Source organism: Oncorhynchus mykiss, unplaced genomic scaffold (assembly GCF_057628025.1).
Source record: "Oncorhynchus mykiss isolate SJ-2025 unplaced genomic scaffold, ASM5762802v1 scaffold103, whole genome shotgun sequence".
In the NCBI taxonomy this organism is placed as follows: Eukaryota; Metazoa; Chordata; class Actinopteri; order Salmoniformes; family Salmonidae; genus Oncorhynchus; species Oncorhynchus mykiss.
In genome coordinates this window covers 2,873,011-2,899,661 of record NW_028322102.1, presented here as the reverse complement: position 1 = coordinate 2,899,661, position 26,651 = coordinate 2,873,011, and the positions used below count along the sequence as shown (strand labels likewise).

General features: G+C 43.5%; 1 protein-coding gene across 1 annotated transcript; it reads right to left on the bottom strand.

The window, feature by feature from the left end:
* Window positions 1-12,170: 12,170 nt before the first annotated feature.
* LOC149970059 (uncharacterized) lies at window positions 12,171-26,429 on the bottom strand. The gene is made up of 5 exons (XM_090228849.1): window positions 26,411-26,429; window positions 21,664-21,794; window positions 12,805-13,650; window positions 12,406-12,761; window positions 12,171-12,306 (listed from the first exon to the last, which is right to left on the bottom strand). Exons 1-5 carry the CDS (start codon window positions 26,427-26,429, stop codon window positions 12,171-12,173), a joined length of 1,488 nt encoding a protein of 495 aa, XP_090084975.1.
* Between the last annotated feature and the right edge of the window lie 222 nt (window positions 26,430-26,651).

The following is a 26,651-nucleotide window of genomic DNA, read 5'->3' as shown; positions in this document are numbered from 1 at the left end:
CGTGGGGAGGTGATATTTCAGTAATGAGACTGGTCATGTGAATATAGTCTTTGAAGGGGTCGTGGGGATATTTCAGTAATGAGACTGGTCATGTAAATATAGTCTTTGAAGGGGTCGTGGGGAGGTTATATTTCAGTAATGAGACTGGTCATGTAAATATAGTCTTTGAAGGGGTCGTGGGGAGGTGATATTTCAGTAATGAGACTGGTCATGTAAATATAGTCTTTGAAGGGGTCGTGGGGATATTTCAGTAATGAGACTGGTCATGTAAATATAGTCTTTGAAGGGATCGTGGTGAGGTTATATTTCAGTAATGAGACTGGTCATGTAAATATAGTCTTTGAAGGGGTCGTGGGGAGGTGATATTTCAGTAATGAGACTGGTCATGTAAATATAGTCTTTGAAGGGGTCGTGGGGAGGTGATATTTCAGTAATGAGACTGGTCATGTAAATATAGTCTTTGAAGGGGTCGTGGGGAGGTTATATTTCAGTAATGAGACTGGTCATGTAAATATAGTCTTTGAAGGGGTCGTGGGGAGGTTATATTTCAGTAATGAGACTGGTCATGTAAATATAGTCTGAAGGGGTCGTGGGGAGGTGATATTTCAGTAATGAGACTGGTCATGTGAATATAGTCTTTGAAGGGGTCGTGGGGATATTTCAGTAATGAGACTGGTCATGTAAATATAGTCTTTGAAGGGGTCGTGGGGAGGTTATATTTCAGTAATGAGACTGGTCATGTAAATATAGTCTTTGAAGGGGTCGTGGGGAGGTGATATTTCAGTAATGAGACTGGTCATGTAAATATAGTCTTTGAAGGGGTCGTGGGGAGGTTATATTTCAGTAATGAGACTGGTCATGTAAATATAGTCTTTGAAAGGGTTGTGGGGAGGTGATATTTCAGTAATGAGACTGGTCATGTAAATATAGTCTTTGAAGGGGTCGTGGGGAGGTTATATTTCAGTAATGAGACTGGTCATGTAAATATATTCTGAAGGGGTCGTGGGGAGGTGATATTTCAGTAATGAGACTGGTCATGTGAATATAGTCTGAAGGGGTCGTGGGGAGGTGATATTTCAGTAATGAGACTGGTCATGTAAATATAGTCTTTGAAGGGGTCGTGGGGAGGTGATATTTCAGTAATGAGACTGGTCATGTAAATATAGTCTTTGAAAGGGTTGTGGGGAGGTGATATTTCAGTAATGAGACTGGTCATGTAAATATAGTCTTTGAAGGGGTCGTGGGGAGGTTATATTTCAGTAATGAGACTGGTCATGTAAATATATTCTGAAGGGGTCGTGGGGAGGTGATATTTCAGTAATGAGACTGGTCATGTGAATATAGTCTGAAGGGGTCGTGGGGAGGTGATATTTCAGTAATGAGACTGGTCATGTAAATATAGTCTTTGAAGGGGTCGTGGGGAGGTGATATTTCAGTAATGAGACTGGTCATGTAAATATAGTCTTTGAAGGGGTCGTGGGGAGGTGATATTTCAGTAATGAGACTGGTCATGTAAATATAGTCTTTGAAGGGGTCGTGGGGAGGTTATATTTCAGTAATGAGACTGGTCATGTAAATATAGTCTTTGAAGGGGTCGTGGGGAGGTGATATTTCAGTAATGAGACTGGTCATGTAAATATAGTCTTTGAAGGGGTCGTGGGGAGGTTATATTTCAGTAATGAGACTGGTCATGTAAATATAGTCTTTGAAGGGGTCGTGGGGAGGTGATATTTCAGTAATGAGACTGGTCATGTAAATATAGTCTTTGAAGGGGTCGTGGGGAGGTTATATTTCAGTAATGAGACTGGTCATGTAAATATAGTCTTTGAAGGGGTCGTGGGGAAGTGATATTTCAGTAATGAGACTGGTCATGTAAATATAGTCTTTGAAGGGGTCGTGGGGAGGTTATATTTCAGTAATGAGACTGGTCATGTAAATATAGTCTTTGAAGGGGTCGTGGGGAGGTGATATTTCAGTAATGAGACTGGTCATGTAAATATAGTCTTTGAAGGGGTCGTGGGGATATTTCAGTAATGAGACTGGTCATGTAAATATAGTCTTTGAAGGGGTCGTGGTGAGGTTATATTTCAGTAATGAGACTGGTCATGTAAATATAGTCTTTGAAGGGGTCGTGGGGAGGTGATATTTCAGTAATGAGACTGGTCATGTAAATATAGTCTTTGAAGGGGTCGTGGTGATATTTCAGTTATGAGACTGGTCATGTGAATATAGTCTTTGAAGGGGCCGTGGTGATATTTCAGTAATGAGACTGGTCATGTAAATATAGTCTTTGAAGGGGTCGTGGGGAGGTGATATTTCAGTAATGAGACTGGTCATGTAAATATAGTCTTTGAAGTGGTCGTGGTGATATTTCAGTAATGAGACTGGTCATGTAAATATAGTCTTTGAAGGGGTCGTGGGGAGGTTATATTTCAGTAATGAGACTGGTCATGTAAATATAGTCTTTGAAGGGGTCGTGGTGAGGTTATATTTCAGTAATGAGACTGGTCATGTAAATATAGTCTTTGAAGGGGTCGTGGGGAGGTGATATTTCAGTAATGAGACTGGTCATGTAAATATAGTCTTTGAAGGGGTCGTGGTGAGGTTATATTTCAGTAATGAGATTGGTCATGTAAATATAGTCTTTGAAGGGGCCGTGGGGAGGTGATATTTCAGTAATGAGACTGGTCATGTAAATATAGTCTTTGAAGGGGCCGTGGGGAGGTGATATTTCAGTAATGAGACTGGTCATGTAAATATAGTCTTTGAAGGGGTCGTGGGGATATTTCAGTAATGAGACTGGTCATGTAAATATAGTCTTTGAAGGGGTCGTGGGGAGGTTATAATTCAGTAATGAGACTGGTCATGTAAATATAGTCTTTGAAGGGGTCGTGGTGATATTTCAGTAATGAGACTGGTCATGTAAATATAGTCTTTGAAGGGGTCGTGGGGATATTTCAGTAATGAGACTGGTCATGTAAATATAGTCTTTGAAGGGGTCGTGGGGAGGTTATATTTCAGTAATGAGACTGGTCATGTAAATATAGTCTTTGAAGGGGTCGTGGTGAGGTTATATTTCAGTAATGAGACTGGTCATGTAAATATAGTCTTTGAAGGGGTCGTGGGGATATTTCAGTAATGAGACTGGTCATGTAAATATAGTCTTTGAAGGGGTCGTGGGGATATTTCAGTAATGAGACTGGTCATGTAAATATAGTCTTTGAAGGGGTCGTGGGGAGGTGATATTTCAGTAATGAGACTGGTCATGTAAATATAGTCTTTGAAGGGGTCGTGGTTATATTTCAGTAATGAGACTGGTCATGTAAATATAGTCTTTGAAGGGGTCGTGGGGAGGTGATATTTCAGTAATGAGACTGGCCATGTAAATATAGTCTTTGAAGGGGTCGTGGTTATATTTCAGTAATGAGACTGGTCATGTAAATATAGTCTTTGAAGGGGTCGTGGGGATATTTCAGTAATGAGACTGGTCATGTAAATATAGTCTTTGAAGGGGTCGTGGGGAGGTTATATTTCAGTAATGAGACTGGTCATGTAAATATAGTCTTTGAAGGGGTCGTGGGGAGGTTATATTTCAGTAATGAGACTGGTCATGTAAATATAGTCTGAAGGGGTCGTGGGGAGGTTATATTTCAGTAATGAGACTGGTCATGTAAATATAGTATTTGAAGGGGCCGTGGGGAGGTTATATTTCAGTAATGAGACTGGTCATGTAAATATAGTCTGAAGGGGTCGTGGGGAGGTGATATTTCAGTAATGAGACTGGTCATGTAAATATAGTCTTTGAAGGGGTCGTGGGGAGGTTATATTTCAGTAATGAGACTGGTCATGTAAATATAGTCTTTGAAGGGGTCGTGGGGAGGTTATATTTCAGTAATGAGACTGGTCATGTAAATATAGTCTGAAGGGGTCGTGGGGAGGTGATATTTCAGTAATGAGACTGGTCATGTGAATATAGTCTGAAGGGGTCGTGGGGAGGTGATATTTCAGTAATGAGACTGGTCATGTAAATATAGTCTTTGAAGGGGTCGTGGGGAGGTGATATTTCAGTAATGAGACTGGTCATGTAAATATAGTCTTTGAAGGGGTCGTGGGGATATTTCAGTAATGAGACTGGTCATGTAAATATAGTCTTTGAAGGGGTCGTGGGGAGGTTATATTTCAGTAATGAGACTGGTCATGTAAATATAGTCTTTGAAGGGGTCGTGGGGAGGTTATATTTCAGTAATGAGACTGGTCATGTAAATATAGTCTGAAGGGGTCGTGGGGAGGTTATATTTCAGTAATGAGACTGGTCATGTAAATATAGTCTTTGAAGGGGTCGTGGGGAGGTGATATTTCAGTAATGAGACTGGTCATGTAAATATAGTCTGAAGGGGTCGTGGGGAGGTTATATTTCAGTAATGAGACTGGTCATGTAAATATAGTCTGAAGGGGTCGTGGGGAGGTGATATTTCAGTAATGAGACTGGTCATGTAAATATAGTCTTTGAAGGGGTCGTGGGGATATTTCAGTAATGAGACTGGTCATGTAAATATAGTCTTTGAAGGGGTCGTGGTGAGGTTATATTTCAGTAATGAGACTGGTCATGTAAATATAGTCTTTGAAGGGGTCGTGGGGAGGTGATATTTCAGTAATGAGACTGGTCATGTAAATATAGTCTTTGAAGGGGTCGTGGGGATATTTCAGTAATGAGACTGGTCATGTAAATATAGTCTTTGAAGGGATCGTGGTGAGGTTATATTTCAGTAATGAGACTGGTCATGTAAATATAGTCTTTGAAGGGGTCGTGGGGAGGTTATATTTCAGTAATGAGACTGGTCATGTAAATATAGTCTTTGAAGGGGTCGTGGGGAGGTTATATTTCAGTAATGAGACTGGTCATGTAAATATAGTCTTTGAAGGGGTCGTGGGGAGGTTATATTTCAGTAATGAGACTGGTCATGTAAATATAGTATTTGAAGGGGTCGTGGGGAGGTGATATTTCAGTAATGAGACTGGTCATGTAAATATAGTCTTTGAAGGGGTCGTGGGGAGGTGATATTTCAGTAATGAGACTGGTCATGTAAATATAGTCTTTGAAGGGGTCGTGGGGAGGTTATATTTCAGTAATGAGACTGGTCATGTAAATATAGTCTTTGAAGGGGTCGTGGGGATATTTCAGTAATGAGACTGGTCATGTAAATATAGTCTTTGAAGGGGTCGTGGGGAGGTTATATTTCAGTAATGAGACTGGTCATGTAAATATAGTCTTTGAAGGGGTCGTGGGGAGGTGATATTTCAGTAATGAGACTGGTCATGTAAATATAGTCTTTGAAGGGGTCGTGGGGAGGTGATATTTCAGTAATGAGACTGGTCATGTAAATATAGTCTTTGAAGGGGTCGTGGGGAGGTTATATTTCAGTAATGAGACTGGTCATGTAAATATAGTCTTTGAAGGGGTCGTGGGGAGGTTATATTTCAGTAATGAGACTGGTCATGTAAATATAGTCTTTGAAGGGGTCGTGGGGATATTTCAGTAATGAGACTGGTCATGTAAATATAGTCTTTGAAGGGGTCGTGGGGATATTTCAGTAATGAGACTGGTCATGTAAATATAGTCTGAAGGGATCGTGGTGAGGTTATATTTCAGTAATGAGACTGGTCATGTAAATATAGTCTTTGAAGGGGTCGTGGGGAGGTTATATTTCAGTAATGAGACTGGTCATGTAAATATAGTCTTTGAAGGGGTCGTGGGGAGGTTATATTTCAGTAATGAGACTGGTCATGTAAATATAGTCTTTGAAGGGGTCGTGGGGAGGTTATATTTCAGTAATGAGACTGGTCATGTAAATATAGTCTTTGAAGGGGTCGTGGGGAGGTTATATTTCAGTAATGAGACTGGTCATGTAAATATAGTCTTTGAAGGGGTCGTGGGGAGGTGATATTTCAGTAATGAGACTGGTCATGTAAATATAGTCTTTGAAGGGGTCGTGGGGAGGTGATATTTCAGTAATGAGACTGGTCATGTAAATATAGTCTTTGAAGGGGTCGTGGGGAGGTTATATTTCAGTAATGAGACTGGTCATGTAAATATAGTCTTTGAAGGGGTCGTGGGGAGGTTATATTTCAGTAATGAGACTGGTCATGTAAATATAGTCTGAAGGGGTCGTGGGGAGGTGATATTTCAGTAATGAGACTGGTCATGTGAATATAGTCTTTGAAGGGGTCGTGGGGATATTTCAGTAATGAGACTGGTCATGTAAATATAGTCTTTGAAGGGGTCGTGGGGAGGTTATATTTCAGTAATGAGACTGGTCATGTAAATATAGTCTTTGAAGGGGTCGTGGGGAGGTGATATTTCAGTAATGAGACTGGTCATGTAAATATAGTCTTTGAAGGGGTCGTGGGGATATTTCAGTAATGAGACTGGTCATGTAAATATAGTCTTTGAAGGGATCGTGGTGAGGTTATATTTCAGTAATGAGACTGGTCATGTAAATATAGTCTTTGAAGGGGTCGTGGGGAGGTGATATTTCAGTAATGAGACTGGTCATGTAAATATAGTCTTTGAAGGGGTCGTGGGGAGGTGATATTTCAGTAATGAGACTGGTCATGTAAATATAGTCTTTGAAGGGGTCGTGGGGAGGTTATATTTCAGTAATGAGACTGGTCATGTAAATATAGTCTTTGAAGGGGTCGTGGGGAGGTTATATTTCAGTAATGAGACTGGTCATGTAAATATAGTCTGAAGGGGTCGTGGGGAGGTGATATTTCAGTAATGAGACTGGTCATGTGAATATAGTCTTTGAAGGGGTCGTGGGGATATTTCAGTAATGAGACTGGTCATGTAAATATAGTCTTTGAAGGGGTCGTGGGGAGGTTATATTTCAGTAATGAGACTGGTCATGTAAATATAGTCTTTGAAGGGGTCGTGGGGAGGTGATATTTCAGTAATGAGACTGGTCATGTAAATATAGTCTTTGAAGGGGTCGTGGGGAGGTTATATTTCAGTAATGAGACTGGTCATGTAAATATAGTCTTTGAAAGGGTTGTGGGGAGGTGATATTTCAGTAATGAGACTGGTCATGTAAATATAGTCTTTGAAGGGGTCGTGGGGAGGTTATATTTCAGTAATGAGACTGGTCATGTAAATATATTCTGAAGGGGTCGTGGGGAGGTGATATTTCAGTAATGAGACTGGTCATGTGAATATAGTCTGAAGGGGTCGTGGGGAGGTGATATTTCAGTAATGAGACTGGTCATGTAAATATAGTCTTTGAAGGGGTCGTGGGGAGGTGATATTTCAGTAATGAGACTGGTCATGTAAATATAGTCTTTGAAGGGGTCGTGGGGAGGTGATATTTCAGTAATGAGACTGGTCATGTAAATATAGTCTTTGAAAGGGTTGTGGGGAGGTGATATTTCAGTAATGAGACTGGTCATGTAAATATAGTCTTTGAAGGGGTCGTGGGGAGGTTATATTTCAGTAATGAGACTGGTCATGTAAATATATTCTGAAGGGGTCGTGGGGAGGTGATATTTCAGTAATGAGACTGGTCATGTGAATATAGTCTGAAGGGGTCGTGGGGAGGTGATATTTCAGTAATGAGACTGGTCATGTAAATATAGTCTTTGAAGGGGTCGTGGGGAGGTGATATTTCAGTAATGAGACTGGTCATGTAAATATAGTCTTTGAAGGGGTCGTGGGGAGGTGATATTTCAGTAATGAGACTGGTCATGTAAATATAGTCTTTGAAGGGGTCGTGGGGAGGTTATATTTCAGTAATGAGACTGGTCATGTAAATATAGTCTTTGAAGGGGTCGTGGGGAGGTGATATTTCAGTAATGAGACTGGTCATGTAAATATAGTCTTTGAAGGGGTCGTGGGGAGGTTATATTTCAGTAATGAGACTGGTCATGTAAATATAGTCTTTGAAGGGGTCGTGGGGAGGTGATATTTCAGTAATGAGACTGGTCATGTAAATATAGTCTTTGAAGGGGTCGTGGGGATATTTCAGTAATGAGACTGGTCATGTAAATATAGTCTTTGAAGGGGTCGTGGTGAGGTTATATTTCAGTAATGAGACTGGTCATGTAAATATAGTCTTTGAAGGGGTCGTGGGGAGGTTATATTTCAGTAATGAGACTGGTCATGTAAATATAGTCTTTGAAGGGGTCGTGGGGAGGTGATATTTCAGTAATGAGACTGGTCATGTAAATATAGTCTTTGAAGGGGTCGTGGGGAGGTGATATTTCAGTAATGAGACTGGTCATGTAAATATAGTCTTTGAAGGGGTCGTGGGGAGGTTATATTTCAGTAATGAGACTGGTCATGTAAATATAGTCTTTGAAGGGGTCGTGGGGAGGTGATATTTCAGTAATGAGACTGGTCATGTAAATATAGTCTTTGAAGGGGTCGTGGGGAGGTTATATTTCAGTAATGAGACTGGTCATGTAAATATAGTCTTTGAAGGGGTCGTGGGGAGGTGATATTTCAGTAATGAGACTGGTCATGTAAATATAGTCTTTGAAGGGGTCGTGGGGATATTTCAGTAATGAGACTGGTCATGTAAATATAGTCTTTGAAGGGGTCGTGGTGAGGTTATATTTCAGTAATGAGACTGGTCATGTAAATATAGTCTTTGAAGGGGTCGTGGGGAGGTGATATTTCAGTAATGAGACTGGTCATGTAAATATAGTCTTTGAAGGGGTCGTGGTGATATTTCAGTTATGAGACTGGTCATGTGAATATAGTCTTTGAAGGGGCCGTGGTGATATTTCAGTAATGAGACTGGTCATGTAAATATAGTCTTTGAAGGGGTCGTGGGGAGGTGATATTTCAGTAATGAGACTGGTCATGTAAATATAGTCTTTGAAGTGGTCGTGGTGATATTTCAGTAATGAGACTGGTCATGTAAATATAGTCTTTGAAGGGGTCGTGGGGAGGTTATATTTCAGTAATGAGACTGGTCATGTAAATATAGTCTTTGAAGGGGTCGTGGTGAGGTTATATTTCAGTAATGAGACTGGTCATGTAAATATAGTCTTTGAAGGGGTCGTGGGGAGGTGATATTTCAGTAATGAGACTGGTCATGTAAATATAGTCTTTGAAGGGGTCGTGGTGAGGTTATATTTCAGTAATGAGATTGGTCATGTAAATATAGTCTTTGAAGGGGCCGTGGGGAGGTGATATTTCAGTAATGAGACTGGTCATGTAAATATAGTCTTTGAAGGGGCCGTGGGGAGGTGATATTTCAGTAATGAGACTGGTCATGTAAATATAGTCTTTGAAGGGGTCGTGGGGATATTTCAGTAATGAGACTGGTCATGTAAATATAGTCTTTGAAGGGGTCGTGGGGAGGTTATAATTCAGTAATGAGACTGGTCATGTAAATATAGTCTTTGAAGGGGTCGTGGTGATATTTCAGTAATGAGACTGGTCATGTAAATATAGTCTTTGAAGGGGTCGTGGGGATATTTCAGTAATGAGACTGGTCATGTAAATATAGTCTTTGAAGGGGTCGTGGGGAGGTTATATTTCAGTAATGAGACTGGTCATGTAAATATAGTCTTTGAAGGGGTCGTGGTGAGGTTATATTTCAGTAATGAGACTGGTCATGTAAATATAGTCTTTGAAGGGGTCGTGGGGATATTTCAGTAATGAGACTGGTCATGTAAATATAGTCTTTGAAGGGGTCGTGGGGATATTTCAGTAATGAGACTGGTCATGTAAATATAGTCTTTGAAGGGGTCGTGGGGAGGTGATATTTCAGTAATGAGACTGGTCATGTAAATATAGTCTTTGAAGGGGTCGTGGTTATATTTCAGTAATGAGACTGGTCATGTAAATATAGTCTTTGAAGGGGTCGTGGGGAGGTGATATTTCAGTAATGAGACTGGCCATGTAAATATAGTCTTTGAAGGGGTCGTGGGGATATTTCAGTAATGAGACTGGTCATGTAAATATAGTCTTTGAAGGGGTCGTGGTGAGGTTATATTTCAGTAATGAGACTGGTCATGTAAATATAGTCTTTGAAGGGGTCGTGGGGAGGTTATATTTCAGTAATGAGACTGGTCATGTAAATATAGTCTTTGAAGGGGTCGTGGGGAGGTGATATTTCAGTAATGAGACTGGTCATGTAAATATAGTCTTTGAAGGGGTCGTGGGGAGGTGATATTTCAGTAATGAGACTGGTCATGTAAATATAGTCTTTGAAGGGGTCGTGGGGAGGTGATATTTCAGTAATGAGACTGGTCATGTAAATATAGTCTTTGAAGGGGCCGTGGGGAGGTTATATTTCAGTAATGAGACTGGTCATGTAAATATAGTCTTTGAAGGGGTCGTGGTTATATTTCAGTAATGAGACTGGTCATGTAAATATAGTCTTTGAAGGGGCCGTGGGGAGGTGATATTTCAGTAATGAGACTGGTCATGTAAATATAGTCTTTGAAGGGGTCGTGGGGAGGTGATATTTCAGTAATGAGACTGGTCATGTAAATATAGTCTTTGAAGGGGCCGTGGGGAGGTTATATTTCAGTAATGAGACTGGTCATGTAAATATAGTCTTTGAAGGGGTCGTGGGGAGGTGATATTTCAGTAATGAGACTGGTCATGTAAATATAGTCTTTGAAGGGGTCGTGGGGAGGTGATATTTCAGTAATGAGACTGGTCATGTAAATATAGTCTGAAGGGGTCGTGGTGATATTTCAGATCCCCCTTTGAAGGAGTCATACAAAGTTAGTTAGTTGTATTTTTATTTCATTTTACGTTTTGCAGCTTCCTTGTCAATCAGAAGTCAGTTTATTTTCATTTTAACTTATAGCTGGCCTGTTGTAGCAAACGGCGGGGCAGGGCAGCGAACCCGGGTTGTTGGTGTGAAAGGCTAATGCACCCTACGTACTGGATGACACTACTGTGGATGACACTACTGGGGATGATATTCAGAGTATTCTGGACACTACTGTGGATGATATTCAGAGTATTCTGGACACTACTGTGGATGATATTCAGAGTATTCTGGACACTACTGTGGATGATATTCAGAGTATACTGGACACTACTGGGGATGACACTACTGTGGATGACACTACTGTGGATGATATTCAGAGTATTCTGGACACTACTGTGGATGATATTAAGAGTATTCTGGACACTACTGTGGATGACACTACTGTGGATGACACTACTGTGGATGACACTACTGTGGATGACCATCTATTCTATTTGAACCTGTTTATTATTCTGTGTCCAACTGCATTCCAACCCATTTCCTGTCCGTGTGTCTCTGCGTGCACGTCTTGTTTTGTTTGTTGTGGATAATTATATTCAAAATCACCTTTTTCATCTGAGTGACTTCCGACTCTCCCGGAGAGCTTTAGGCAGGCTTGCAGTAAATGAGAAATATTGTCCTTGAAACAAAAGTGAGCGTATGCCACTCAAAACCTGGGTTCAAATACTATTTGTTATCTTTTAAATACCTTAAATCGTTTGCTTTAGTCTGCCTGGAGTGCCAGATGCACTTCTGGAGCTATTCTATTAGTTCCATTGAACCAGGCAAGCTCAATTTAAAGCACAGATCAAGCATTTTTAAAAGATCGAATAGTGTTTGAACCCAGGTCACGTAGCACAGCGACTCTAGACTCTGTGCTCTATCTCCTGCAATCAATATCCATTTCCATGCAAATCGGTGTAATTAAAGTGGATTTCACAGCCTCGTCGGAGCGGGGGATTTTACTTTGTCAAAGAGATCAAACAGAAATAATTGGTCGTAATGCAACAGGATTTACTGTACCTTGGTGTGGCACCATTTTTTAACAAGGGGGCTGATAGCTATCTACTCGGCGACATGAAACCTGCGGGCCGCGTCCCAAATACTACAGAGCCCTGGTCAAACGTAGTGCACTACATTGGGAAGAATAATGACATTTGGGACACAACTGTCCAGAAACCAATAGGGTTTTAATGGGACTGACAGTGGGGTGCACAAACACAGGCTGGTCCCAAGGCATGTTGGGAAATTACAGTCTTGGGAAGTGGTGGAGGGGCTTATGTAAAGGGTGTCAAATGGCTTGCTTAGCGAGTCTTCCTGATACGGCTTATACCGAGGCTCGAACCCAGGACCACTTCCTCCCAAACACACATGACCAGCCTCCTGAATCATCTTACCCGGTTAAACCACAGAGAAGCTAGCTATACGGCAGTGCAAGTTGGGACACTTCGGGCTGAGGTTGGGACACGTCATGCTGAGGTTGGGACACTTCATGCTGAGGTTGGTACACTTCAGGCTGAGGTTGGGACACTTCAGGCTGAGGTTGGGACACTTCAGGCTGAGGTTGGGACACTTCAGGATGAGGTTGGGACACTTCAGGTTGAGGTTGGGACACTTCAGGTTGAGGTTGGGACACTTCAGGCTGAGGTTGGGACACTTCATGCTGAGATTGGGACACTTCAGGCTGAGGTTGGGACACCTCAGGTTGAGGTTGGGACACTTCATGCTGAGATTGGGACACTTCAGGCTGAGGTTGGGACACTTCAGGCTGAGGTTGGGACACCTCAGGTTGAGGTTGGGACACTTCAGGCTGAGGTTGGGACACTTCATGCTGAGATTGGGACACTTCAGGTTGAGGATGGAACACTTCAGGATGAGGATGGAACACTTCAGGCTGAGGTTGGGACATTTCAGGCTGAGGTTGGGACACTTCGGGCTAAGGTTGGTACACTTCAGGCTGAGGTTGGGACACCTCAGGTTGAGGTTGGGACACTTCAGGATGAAGTTGGGACACTTCAGGTTGAGGTTGGGACACTTCATGCTGAGGTTGGGACACTTCAGGTTGAGGTTGGGACACTTCATGCTGAGGTTGGGACACTTCAAGCTGAGGTTGGGACATTTCAGGCTGAGGTTGGGACACTTCAGGATGAGGTTGGGACACTTCATGCTGAGGTTGGGACACTTCAGGTTGAGGTTGGGACACTTCAGGTTGAGGTTGGGACACTTCAGGTTGAGGTTGGGACACTTCAGGCTGAGGTTGGGACACTTCAGGTTGAGGTTGGGACACTTCAGGCTGAGGTTGGGACACTTCAGGTTGAGGTTGGGACACTTCATGCTGAGGTTGGGACACTTCAAGCTGAGGTTGGGACATTTCAGGCTGAGGTTGGGACATTTCAGGCTGAAGTTGGGACACTTCAGGTTGAGGTTGGGACACTTCAGGTTGAGGTTGGGACACTTCAGGTTGAGGTTGGGACACTTCAGGTTGAGGTTGGGACACTTCAGGTTGAGGTTGGGACACTTCAGGTTGAGGTTGGGACACTTCATGCTGAGGTTGGGACACTTCAGGTTGAGGTTGGGACACTTCAGGTTGAGGTTGGGACACTTCAGGTTGAGGTTGGGACACTTCAGGTTGAGGTTGGGACACTTCAGGTTGAGGTTGGGACACTTCAGGTTGAGGTTGGGACACTTCAGGTTGAGGTTGGGACACTTCAGGTTGAGGTTGGGACACTTCAGGTTGAGGTTGGGACACTTCAGGTTGAGGATGGGGCACTTCAGGCTGAGGTTGGGACACTTCAGGTTGAGGTTGGGACACTTCAGGTTGAGGTTGGGACACTTCAGGTTGAGGATGGGACACTTCAGGCTGAGGTTGGGACACTTCCGGCTGAGGTGCGGGTTACACAGATCCACACTACACCACACTACACTTACAGCAACTTTTGATCAGGTGTCAATCACAACCAGTGTCATGGGACTGTATACTAAAGCATTATCTCTCCCAGTTATTCTATCATCACCGTGTCCATCAGAGATACAGTGTCATGGGAATCTATTCTAAAGCAGCATCTCTCCCAGTTATTCTATCATCACCGTGTCCATCAGAGATACAGTGTCATGGAAATCTATTCTAAAGCAGCATCTCTCCCAGTTATTCTATCATCACCGTGACCATCAGAGATTTGACGAGCACAAATGTGAGTTCTACTTCTAATGTCATATCATCCTGTTTGTTAGCAGACACGTTCCTTATTGAACTAAACAGACAAGTTCCTTATTGAACTAAGCAGACACGTTCCTTATTGAACTAAGCAGACACGTTCCTTAATGAACTAAGCAGACACGTTCCTTATTGAACTAAGCAGACACGTTCCTTATTGAACTAAACAGACAAGTTCCTTATTGAACTAAGCAGACACGTTCCTTATTGAACTAAGCAGACACGTTCCTTATTGAACTAAGCAGACACGTTCCTTATTGAACTAAGCAGACACGTTCCTTATTGAACTAAGCAGACACGTTCCTTATTGAACTAAGCAGACACGTTCCTTATTGAACTAAACAGACACGTTCCTTATTGAACTAAGCAGACAAGTTCCTTATTGAACTAAGCAGACAAGCTCCTTATTGAACTAAACAGACACGTTCCTTATTGAACTAAACAGACAAGTTCCTTATTGAACTAAACAGACACGTTCCTTATTGAACTAAGCAGACACGTTCCTTATTGAACTAAACAGACAAGTTTCTTATTGAACTAAACAGACACGTTCCTTATTGAACTAAGCAGACACGTTCCTTATTGAACTAAGCAGACACGTTCCTTATTGAACTAAGCAGAGACGTTCCTTATTGAACTAAGCAGACACGTTCCTTATTGAACTAAGCAGACAAGTTCCTTATTGAACTCCAGGATATCATTCTGTTTGTTAGCAGACACGTTCCACATTGAACTCCAGGATATTGAGAGAAGACTCGTATGTAACGCAGCTACATATCTGAATCAAATGACCAACCAGCTGAATCCAGTCAGGCGTTTGTTTTCAATCCATCGGGGACAAAACTGTTCACGTAGTTTGGACAAGACGGAGAGTGAATTCTGAAGAGACACTTGTTTGAGCCGAGCAGTAGAGAGTGGAAAACTTTGCTCAGTCTTTCTTACTCATTTTGACATTTTGGGTAAAGTGAGGCTAGACAGAAGAAGAGAACAACACGAGGGCTGAGTTTCAGATGGTACTCTGCTCATGTCATAGGGCAAAGATTTTTGATCAGGTCCTGTAGTGCACTATATAGGGAATATGGTGCCCACTTGGGACACGATCCGAACAGTGTTATGATTCATTTAGTCTGTGTTTTGGTTTAAACTGAGGCAAGGATCACAATCCGCTGCCCAAATTGACCCTCTTAAAAATCACTGACACGAGCACAATTTAGTGAATTTAAAGTGACTTGGGTTTTTAACGACTGACGGACAGACGGACAGACAGACAGACATGTTTTTCCTGGAGCAACAGAAGGGTATTGTAACTCTAGATGTTGGCCAAAGCCCTTTAGCACAACATTCAAACAGTGTGAAAAGAAGAAAGCTCTTTCTCTTGTTAAGGGATGAAAGATCCTTAAATAACACAGAGATATTCTTATTCATACAGGAGTCTTCAATAACAGAGATATTCTTATTCATACAGGAGTCTTCAATAACAGAGATATTCTTATTCATACAGGAGTCTTCAATAACAGAGATATTCTTATTCATACAGGAGTCTTCAATAACAGAGATATTCTTATTCATACAGGAGTCTTCAATAACAGAGATATTCTTATTCATACAGGGGTCTTCAATAACAGAGATATTCTTATTCATACAGGAGTCTTCAATAACAGAGATATTCTTATTCATACAGGAGTCTTCAATAACAGAGATATTCTTATTCATACAGGGGTCTTCAATAACAGAGATGTTAATAATGGCCAAAGACAACCTCTGTTCAATAGATTAGTTGATCAAATTACGTTACAAATATGTCCTGCGTCTGCTTTTTAAGTTATGAGGTTAACCAGGGTTTTCCAAAAATACTTTTTTTTAAAGCATCGATCTATCAAAATAGGGACTTGTTTGTTCCATTTTCCTATCCAGTAGTCTGTGGAAATGTGGTCTGTCTGTCTAAGCTGTCTCTCTATCTAAGCTGTCTGTCTATCTAAGCTGTCTGTCTATCTAAGTGGTCTGTTTATCTAAGTGGTCTGTCTATCTAAGAGGTCTGTCTATCTAAGCTGTCTGTCTATCTAAGTGGTCTGTTTATCTAAGTGGTCTGTCTATCTAAGAGGTCTGTCTATCTAAGCTGTCTGTCTGCCTATCTAAGTGGTCTGTCTGTCTGTCTGTCTGTCTGTCTAAGTGGTCTGTCTGTCTGTCTATCTAAGTGGTCTGTCTGTCTCCCTATCTAAGTGGTCTCTCTATCTAAGCTGTCTGTCTATCTGAGCGGTCTGTCTGTCTAAGTGGTCTGTCTGTCTATCTAAGCGGTCTGTCTGTCTAAGTGGTCTGTCTGTCTGTCTAAGTGGTCTGTCTGTCTATCTAAGTGGTCTGTCTGTCTATCTAAGTGGTCTGTCTGTCTGTCTATCTATGTGGTCTGTCTATCGGCGGCAGGGTAGCCTAGTGGTTAGAGCGTTGGACTAGTAACCAGAAGGTTGCAAGTTCAAACCCCGAGCTGACAAGGTACAAATCTGTCGTTCTGCCCCTGAACAGGCAGTTAACCCACTGTTCCTAGGCCGTCATTGAAAATAAGAATTTGTTCTTAACTGACTAGCCTAGTTAAATAAAGGTAAAATAAAAAATCTAAGTGGTCTGTCTGTCTATCTAAGTGGTCTGACTATCTAAGTGGTCTGTCTAAGCGGTCTGTCTATCTAATTGGTCTGTCTGCCTGTCTGTCTATCTAAGTGGTCTGCCTGTCTAAGCGGTCTGTCTGTCTGTCTATCTAAGTGGTCTGACTATCTAAGTGGTCTGACTATCTAAGTGGTCTGTCTAAGCGGTATGTCTATCTAAGTGGTCTGTCTGTCTATCTAAGTGGTCTGTCTGTCTAAGTGGTCTATCTAAGTGGTCTGCCTGTCTAAGTGGTCTGCCTATCTAAGTGGTCTGTCTGTCTCCCTATCTAAGTGGTCTCTCTATCTAAGTGGTCTATCTATCTAAGTGGTCTGTCTATCTAAGTGGTCTGTCTGTCTAAGTGGTCTGTCTGTCTAAGCGGTCTGCCTATCTAAGTGGTCTGTCTGTCTCCCTATCTAAGTGGTCTCTCTATCTAAGTGGTCTGTCTATCTAAGTGGTCTGTCTGTCTCCCTATCTAAGTGGTCTCTCTATCTAAGTGGTCTGTCTAAGTGGTCTCTCTATCTAAGCGGTCTGTCTATCTAAGCTGTCTGTCTATCTAAGCGGTCTGTCTATCTAAGTGGTCTGTCTGTCTGTCTATCTAAGTGGTCTGTCTGTCTGTCTATCTATGTGGTCTGTCTATCGGCGGCAGGGTAGCCTAGTGGTTAGAGCGTCTGTCTATCTAAGTGGTCTGTCTGTCTATCTAAGTGGTCTGTCTGCCTGTCGGTCTGTCTGTCTAAGTGGTCTGTCTAAGCGGTCTGTCTATCTAAGTGGTCTGTCTGTCTATCTAAGTGATCTGTCTATCTAAGTGGTCTGTCTGTCTAAGTGGTCTGTCTATCTAAGTGATCTGTCTATCTAAGTGGTCTGTCTGTCTAAGTGGTCTCTCTATCTAAGTGGTCTGTCTATCTAAGCGGTCTGTCTATCTAAGCGGTCTGTCTATCTAAGTGGTCTGTCTGTCTGTCTGTCTAAGTGGTTTGTCTGTCTATCTAAGCGGTCTGTCTATCTAAGTGGTCTGTCTATCTAAGCGGTCTGTCTATCTAAGTGGTCTGTCTGTCTATCTAAGCGGTCTGTCTATCTAAGCGGTCTGTCTGTCTAAGTGGTCTGTCTATCTAAGCGGTCTGTCTGTCTTGGTCTGTCTTAGATATCTCTGGCTCTTTGTACATGTCAAAGCTACCTTGACTAAAGTGAGCTCACTTGCCTTGCCAACACTTCCAGCCCAAAGCATTAATGGTATGTGACCGAATTCTACTGTATGGTGACAATATAGTTGCTCTGATCACTCTCTCACTTCAATTCAATTTCAATTGAAGGGTTTTATTGACATGGGAAACGTGTTAACATTGCCAAAGCAAGTGAAATAGATAAAAAAAAACGTTTTAAATGAAGGGTTAACTCACAGAAGTTCCAAAAGAATAAAGACATTACAAATGTCATATTATGTCTACAGTGGGGAAAAAAAGTATTTAGTCAGTCACCAATTGTGCAAGTTCTCCCACTTTAAAAGATGAGAGAGGCCTGTAATTTTCATCATAGGTACACTTCAACTATGACAGACAAAATTAGAAAAAAAATCCAGAAAATCACATTGTAGGATTTTTAATGAATTTATTTGCAAATTATGGTGGAAAATAAGTATTTGGTCACCAACAAACAATCACGATTTCTGGCTCTCACAGACCTGTAACAACTTCTTTAAGAGGCTCCTCTGTCCTCCACTCGTTACCTTTATTAATGGCACCTGTTTGAACTTGTTATCAGTATAAAAGACACCTATCCACAACCTGAAACAGTCACACTCCAAACTCCACTATGGCCAAGACCAAAGAGCTGTCAAAGGACACCAGAAACAAAATTGTAAACCTGCACCAGGCTGGGAAGACTGAATCTGCAATGGGTAAGCAGCTTGGTTTGAAGAAATCAACTGTGGGAGCAATTATTAGGAAATGGAAGACATACAAGACCACTGATAATCTCCCTCGATCTGGGGCTCCACGCAAGATCTCACCCCGTGGGGTCCAAGTGATCACAAGAACGGTGAGCAAAAATCCCAGAACCACACGGGGGGACCTAGTGAATGACCTGCAGAGAGCTGGGACCAAAGTAACAAAGCCTACCATCAGTAACACACTACGCCGCCAGGAACTCAAATCCTGCAGTGCCAGACGTGTCCCCCTGCTTAAGCCAGTACTTGTCCATGCCCGTCTGAAGTTTGCTAGAGAGCATTTAGATGATCCAGAAGAAGATTGGGAGAATGTCACATGGTCAGATGGTCAGATGAAACCAAAATATAACTTTTTGGTAAAAACTCAACTCGTCGTGTTTGGAGGACAAAGAATGTTGAGTTGCACAATTGTTGGCTGACTAAATACTTTTTTGCCCCACTGTATATACAGTGTTGTAATGATGTGTAAATGGTTAAAGTACAAAGGGAAGATAAATAAATATAAATATGGGTTGTATTTACAATGGTGTTTGTTCTTCACTGGTTGACCTTTTCTTGTGGCAACAGGTCACAAATCTTGCTGCTGTGATGGCACACTGTGGAATTTCACCCAGTAGATATGGGAGTTTAACAAAATTGGGTTTGTTTTCTAATACTTTGTGGGTCTGTGTAATCTGAGGGAAATATGTCTCTCTAATATGGTCATACATTGGGCAGGAGGTTAGGAAGTGCAGCTCAGTTTCCACATCATTTTGTGGGCAGTGTGCACATAGCCTGTCTTCTCTTGAGAGCCAGGTCTGTCTTCAGCGGCCTTTCTCAATAGCAAGGCTATGCTCACTGAGTCTGTACATAGTCAAAGCTTTCCTTAAGTTTGGGTCAGTCACAGTGGTCAGGTATTCTGCCGCTGTGTACTCTCTGTTTAGGGCCAAATAGAATTCTAGTTTGCTCTGTTTTTTTGTTAATTCTTTCCTATGTGTCAAGTAATTATCTTTCTGTTTTCTCATGATTTGGTTGGGTCTAATAGTATTTCTGTCCTGGGGCTCTGTGGGGGTCTGTTTGTGTTTGTGAACAGAGCTCCAGGACCAGCTTGCTTAGGGGACTTCTCCAGGTTCATCTCTCTGTAGGTGATGGCTTTGTTAAGGAAGGTTTGGGAATCACTTCCTTTTAGGTGGTTGTAGAATTTAACGTCTCTTTTCTGGATTTTGATAATTAGTGAATATCGGCCTTATTCTGCTCTGCATGTATTATTTGGTGTTCTACGTTGTACACGGGGGATCTTTTTTGCAGAATTCTGCGTGCAGAGTCTCAATTTGTTGTTTGTCCCATTTTGTGAATTCTTGGTTGGTGAGCGGACCCCAGATCTCACAACCATAAAGGGCAAAGGGTTCTATGTCTGATTCAAGTATTTCTAGCCAAATCCTAATTGTTATGTCAGATTTTATGTTATTTTTGATGGCATAGAATTCCCTTCTTGCCTTGTCTCTCAGATCATTCACCGCTTTGTGGAAGTTACCTGTGGCGCTGATGTTTAAGCCGAGGTATGTATAGTTTTTTTGTGTGCTTTAGGGCAACGATGTCTAGATGGAATTTCTATTTGTGGGCCTGGCAACTGGACCTTTTTTGGAACACCGTTATTTTGGTCTTACTGAGATTTACTGTCAGGGCCCAGGTCTGACAGAATCTGTGCAGAATATCTAGGTGCTGCTGTAGGCCCTCCTTGGTTGGGGAGAGAAGACCCAGATCATCAGCAAACAGTAGACATTTGACTTCAGATTCTAGTAGGGTGAGGCCGGGTGCTGCAGACTGTTCTAGTGCCCTCGCCAATTTGTTACACACACACACACACACACACACACACACACACACACACACACACACACACACACACACACACACACACACACACACACACATATGTGTTGAAGAGGGTGGGGCTTACGCTGCATCCCTGTCTCACCCCACGGCCCTGTAGAAAGAATAGTGTTTTTTTTGTGCCAATTTGAACCACACTTTTATTGTTTGTGTGCGGTTGTTTGTGTACAAGTCTCTCTCTCTCTGTCCCTCTTTCACAAGGAGGAGAGAGAGAGAGACAGGGATCAGAGACTGAGACCTTCCTCTGAACCCCAGGCTGCCCTACTTTCTCCCAGCCAGCCAGACACCATCCCATCCCACAGCTTCCATCCACCATGAACGCAGGAGGGGCCCAAAACCAGGCCAGTCATTATCTGGTGATAAAGACTTTGGATACACTGACAGTGTCACAAATGGCACCCTATTCCCTATGTAGTGCACTACTGTTGACCAGAGCCCTATTCCCTATGTAGTGCACTACTGTTGACCAGAGCCCTATTCCCTATGTAGTGCACTACTGTTGACCAGAGCCCTATTCCCTATATAGTGCACTATTTTAGATCAGAGCCCTATTCCCTATATAGTGCACTACTTTAGATCAGAGCCCTATTCCCTATATAGTGCACTACTTTAGATCAGAGCCCTATTCCCTATATAGTGCACTACTTTAGATCAGAGCCCTATTCCCTATGTAGTGCACTACTTTATACCAGAGCCCTATTCCCTATGTAGTGCACTACTATAGAACAGAACCCTATTACCTATATAGTGCACTACTTTAGACCAGAGCCTTATGGGCCCTGAAATAGGGGGCCTTTTGGAACACAGCCAGTAGATATAAACTGGTGGCCAAGCCAGGCCTCATGGGAAGTAGCAACGATAACGTGAGGGAGGATTTAACTGGTGGCCAAGCCAGGCCTCATGGGAAGTAGCAACGATAACGTGAGGGAGGATTTAACTGGTGGCCAAGCCAGGCCTCATGGGAAGTAGCAACGATAACGTGAGGGAGGATTTAACTGGTGGCCAAGCCAGGTCTCATGGGAACACTAGAGACTATTAGATACTAGAGACTTGTTAGAGACTATAGACTGTTAGACACTAGAGACTGTTCGAGACTAGAACCTGGAGACTAGAGACTATTAGACACTAGAGACAGTAAGAGATTAGAGATTTGTTAGAGACTATAGACTAATGAGGAGCCCAAACAAGCCCCAGGTGATTTTAATTCATTACCAACCCATGGGATGTTGTCATCTCACATCTTCCAGGGTGACCACGAGGTCATTATCTGCCAGGGAGATCAGGAGGTCATTATCTGCCAGGGAGATCAGGAGGTCATTATCTGTCAGGGAGATCAGGAGGTCTGTCAGGGAGATCAGGAGGTCATTATCTGTCAGGGAGATCAGGAGGTCAATGAGATCAGGAGATCATTATCTGTCAAGGATATCAGGAGGTCATTATCTATCAGGTATATTAGGAGGTCATTATCTGTCAGGGAGATCAGGAGGTCATTATCTATCAGGTATATTAGGAGGTCATTATCTGTCAAGGAGATCAGGAGGTCATTATCTATCAGGGAGATCAGGGGGTCATTATCTGTCAGGGAGATCAGGAGGTCATTATCTGCCAGGGAGATCAGGAGGTCATTATCTGTGAGGGAGATCAGGAGATCATTATCTGCCAGGGAGATCAGGAGGTCAAGGAGATCAGGAGGTCATTATCTATCAGGGATATCAGGAGGTCATTATCTGCCAGGGAGATCAGGAGGTCATTATCTGTGAGGGAGATCAGGAGGTCATTATCTGCCAGGGAGATCAGGAGGTCAAGGAGATCAGGAAGTCATTATCTGCCAGGGAGATCAGGGGGTCATTATCTGTCAGGGAAATCAGGAGGTCATTATCTGTCAACGAGATCAGGAGGTCTGTCAGGGAGATCATGAGGTCATTGTCTGTCAAAGAGATCAGGAGGTCATTATCTGTCATGGAAATCAGGAGGTCATTATCTGTCAGGGAGATCAGGAGGTCGATGAGATCAGGAGGTCATTATCTATCAGGGAGATCAGGAGGTCAAGGAGATCAGGAGGTCATTATCTATCAGGGAGATCAGGAGGTAAATGAGATCAGGATATCATTATCTGTCAAGGATATCAGGAGGTCATTATCTGTCAGGGAGATCAGGAGGTCAATGAGATCAGGAGGTCATTATCTGTCAGGGAGATCAGGAGGTCATTATCTATCAGGGAGATCAGGAGGTCAAGGAGATCAGGAGGTCATTATCTATCAGGGATATCAGGAGGTCATTATCTGTCAAGGAGATCAGGAAGTCATTATCTGCCAGGGAGATCAGGAGGTCATTATCTGTCAGGGAAATCAGGAGGTCATTATCTGTCAACGAGATCAGGAGATCTGTCAGGGAGATCATGAGGTCATTGTCTGTCAAAGAGATCAGGAGGTCATTATCTGTCATGGAAATCAGGAGGTCATTATCTGTCAGGGAGATCAGGAGGTCGATGAGATCAGGAGGTCATTATCTATCAGGGAGATCAGGAGGTCAAGGAGATCAGGAGGTCATTATCTGTCAGGGAGATCAGGAAGTAAATGAGATCAGGATATCATTATCTGTCAAGGATATCAGGAGGTCATTATCTGTCAGGGAGATCAGGAGGTCAATGAGATCAGGAGGTCATTATCTGTCAGGGAGATCAGGAGGTCATTATCTATCAGGGAGATCAGGAGGTCAAGGAGATCAGGAGGTCATTATCTATCAGGGATATCAGGAGGTCATTATCTGTCAAGGAGATCAGGAAGTCATTATCTGCCAGGGAGATCAGGAGGTCATTATCTGTCAGGGAAATCAGGAGGTCATTATCTGTCAACGAGATCAGGAGGTCTGTCAGGGAGATCATGAGGTCATTGTCTGTCAAAGAGATCAGGAGGTCATTATCTGTCATGGAAATCAGGAGGTCATTATCTGTCAGGGAGATCAGGAGGTTGATGAGATCAGGAGGTCATTATCTATCAGGGAGATCAGGAGGTCAAGGAGATCAGGAGGTCATTATCTATCAGGGAGATCAGGAGGTAAATGAGATCAGGATATCATTATCTGTCAAGGATATCAGGAGGTCATTATCTGTCAGGGAGATCAGGAGGTCAATGAGATCAGGAGGTCATTATCTGTCAGGGAGATCAGGAGGTCATTATCTATCAGGGAGATCAGGAGGTAAATGAGATCAGGATATCATTATCTGTCAAGGATATCAGGAGGTCATTATCTGTCAGGGAGATCAGGAGAACAATGAGATCAGGAGGTCATTATCTGTCAGGGAGATCAGGAGGTCATTATCTATCAGCTATATTAGGAGGTCATTATCTGTCAAGGAGATCAGGAGGTCATTATCTATCAGGGAGATTAGAGGGTCATTATCTGTCAGGGAGATCAGGAGGTCATTATCTGCCAGGGAGATCAGGAGGTCATTATCTGCCAGGGAGATCAGGGGGTCATTATCTGTCAGGGAGATCAGGAGGTCATATCTGCCAGGGAGATCAGGAGGTCAAGGAGATCAGGATATCATTATCTGTCAAGGATATCAGGAGGTCATTATCTGTCAGGGAGATCAGGAGGTCAATGAGATCAGGAGGTCAGGGAGATCAGGAGGTCATTATCTATCATCTATATTAGGAGGTCATTATCTATCAAGGAGATCAGGAGGTCATTATCTATCAGGGAGATTAGGAGGTCATTATCTGCCAGGGAGATCAGGAGGTCATTATCTGCCAGGGAGATCAGGGGGTCATTATCTGTCAGGGAGATCAGGAGGTCATATCTGCCAGGGAGATCAGGAGGTCAAGGAGATCAGGAGGTCAAGGAGATCAGGAGGTCATTATCTATCAGGGAGATCAGGAGGTCAATGAGATCAGGAGATCATTATCTGTCAAGGATATCAGGAGGTCTGTCAGGGAGATCAGGAGGTCAAGGAGATCAGGAGGTCATTATCTATCAGGTATATTAGGAGTTCATTATCTGTCAAGGAGATCAGGAGGTCATTATCTATCAGGGAGATTAGGGGTCATTATCTGTCAGGGAGATCAGTAGGTCATTATCTATCAGGGATATCAGGAGGTCATTATCTGTCAAGGAGATCAGGAGGTCATTATCTCTCAGGGAGATCAGGGGGTCATTATATGTCAGGGAGATCAGGAGGTCATTATCTGCCAGGGATATCAGGAGGTCAAAGAGATCAGGAGGTCATTATCTATCAGGGATATCAGGAGGTAATTATCTGTCAAGGAGATCAGGAAGTCATTATCTGCCAGGGAGATCAGGAGGTCATTATCTGTCAGGGAAATCAGGAGGTCAAGGAGATCAGGAGGTCATTATCTGTCAAGGAGATCAGGATCTCTGACTGAACCTGAGCTGATATCCTTTGGATATACCCATGATAATGACGAATTTGTTACACACACACACACACACACATATTTGTTGAAGAGGGTGGGGCTTACGCTGCATCCCTGTCTCACCCCACGGCCCTGTAGAAAGAATAGTGTTTTTTTTGTGCCAATTTGAACCACACTTTGTTTGTGTGCGGTTGTTTGTGTACAAGTCTCTCTCTCTCTGTCCCTCTTTCAGTATGGATACTGGTGCTGAATGTGTTTTCTATCTTATGTAACCAGTCTAGTGGGCACAATGTCTTCTACTTTCTTGATTATGGATATCCCCTGTCATGTACCCTGACCCCTCTCTTCCCTCTCCTCCTTCTCTTCCCTCTCCTCCCTCTCCTCCCTCTCTTCCCTCTCCTCCCTCTGCTCCTTCTCTTCCCTCTCCTCCCTCTGCTCCTTCTCTTCCCTCTCCTCCCTCTCCTCCTTCTCTTCCCTCTCCTCCCTCTCCTCCCTCTCCTCCCTCTCCTCCCTCTCTTCCCTCTCCTCCCTCTGCTCCTTCTCTTCCCTCTCCTCCCTCTCCTCCTTCTCTTCCCTCTCCTCCCTCTCCTCCTTCTCTTCCCTCTCCTCCCTCTCTTCCCTCTCTTCCCTCTCTTCCCTCTCCTCCCTCTGCTCCTTCTCTTCCCTCTCCTCCCTCTCCTCCTTCTCTCCCCTCTCCTCCTTCTCCTCCCTCTCCTCCCTCTCCTCTCTGTCCTCCCTCTGCTCCTTTTCTTCCCTCTCCTCCCTTTCCTCCTTCTCTTCCCTCTCCTCCCTGTCCTCCCTCTCCTCCTTCTCTTCCCTCTCCTCCCTCTCCTCCTCTTCCCTCTCCTCCCTCTCCTCCTCTTCTCTCTCCTCCCTCTCCTCCTCTTCCCTCTCCTCCTTCTCTTCCCTCTCCTCCGCCTCCTCCCTCTCCTCCACCTCCTCCCTCTCCTCCACCTCCTCCCTCTCCTCCCTGCACTCTACCTTTTCTTCCTCTCCTCCCTCTCTTCCCTCTCCTCCACCTCCTCTCTCTCCTCCATGCACTCTCTTTCTCCTCCACCTCCTCCCTCTCCTCCCTTTCCTCCCTCTTCTCCACCTCCTCCCTACTCTCCCTGTTCTCCCTCTCCTCCCTCTTCTCCACCTCCTCCCTCTCCTCCCTCTCTCCTTCCTCCCTCTCCTCCCTCCTCTCACTCTCCTCCCTCTTCTCCACCTCCTCCCTCTCCTCCCTCTCTCCTCTCCACCCTCCCTCTCCTCCCTCTTCTCCCTCTCCTCCCTCTTCTCCACCTCCTCCCTCTCCTCCCTCTCTCCTCTCCTCCCATCTCTTCCATTCTCCTCTCCTTCCTTCCTCCCTCTCCTCCCTCTTCTCCACCTACTCCCATCTCTTCCCCTCTCCTCTCCCCCCTCTCCTCCCTGTGTTTGTCTGAATGAGTCACTGTGTGTTGTGTGTCAGGATATGAAGTCAGCTGCTTGGCAAAGGAACATAGAGTGGCATATTACCTATGAATTCCATAACTACTCAACAAGAAACAGACAACAGCTACATCACCACATTCAACAACAACCAATTCTCAATTCAGAATGACCTGCTGAGTCTCTATGATCTGGAACTCACTCCAAGCTACCCCTGTCATCGTCGCTGTTTAAACTCACTCCCCCTGACGTTACCAAGCTGTTACTGTTAAAACTCACTCCCCCTGATGTTACCAAGCTGTTACTGTTTAAACTCACTCCCCCTGATGTTACCAAGCTGTTACTGTTTAAACTCACTCCCCCTGATGTTACCAAGCTGTTACTGTTTAAACTCACTCCCCCTGATGTTACCAAGCTGTTACTGTTTAATCTCACTCCCCCTG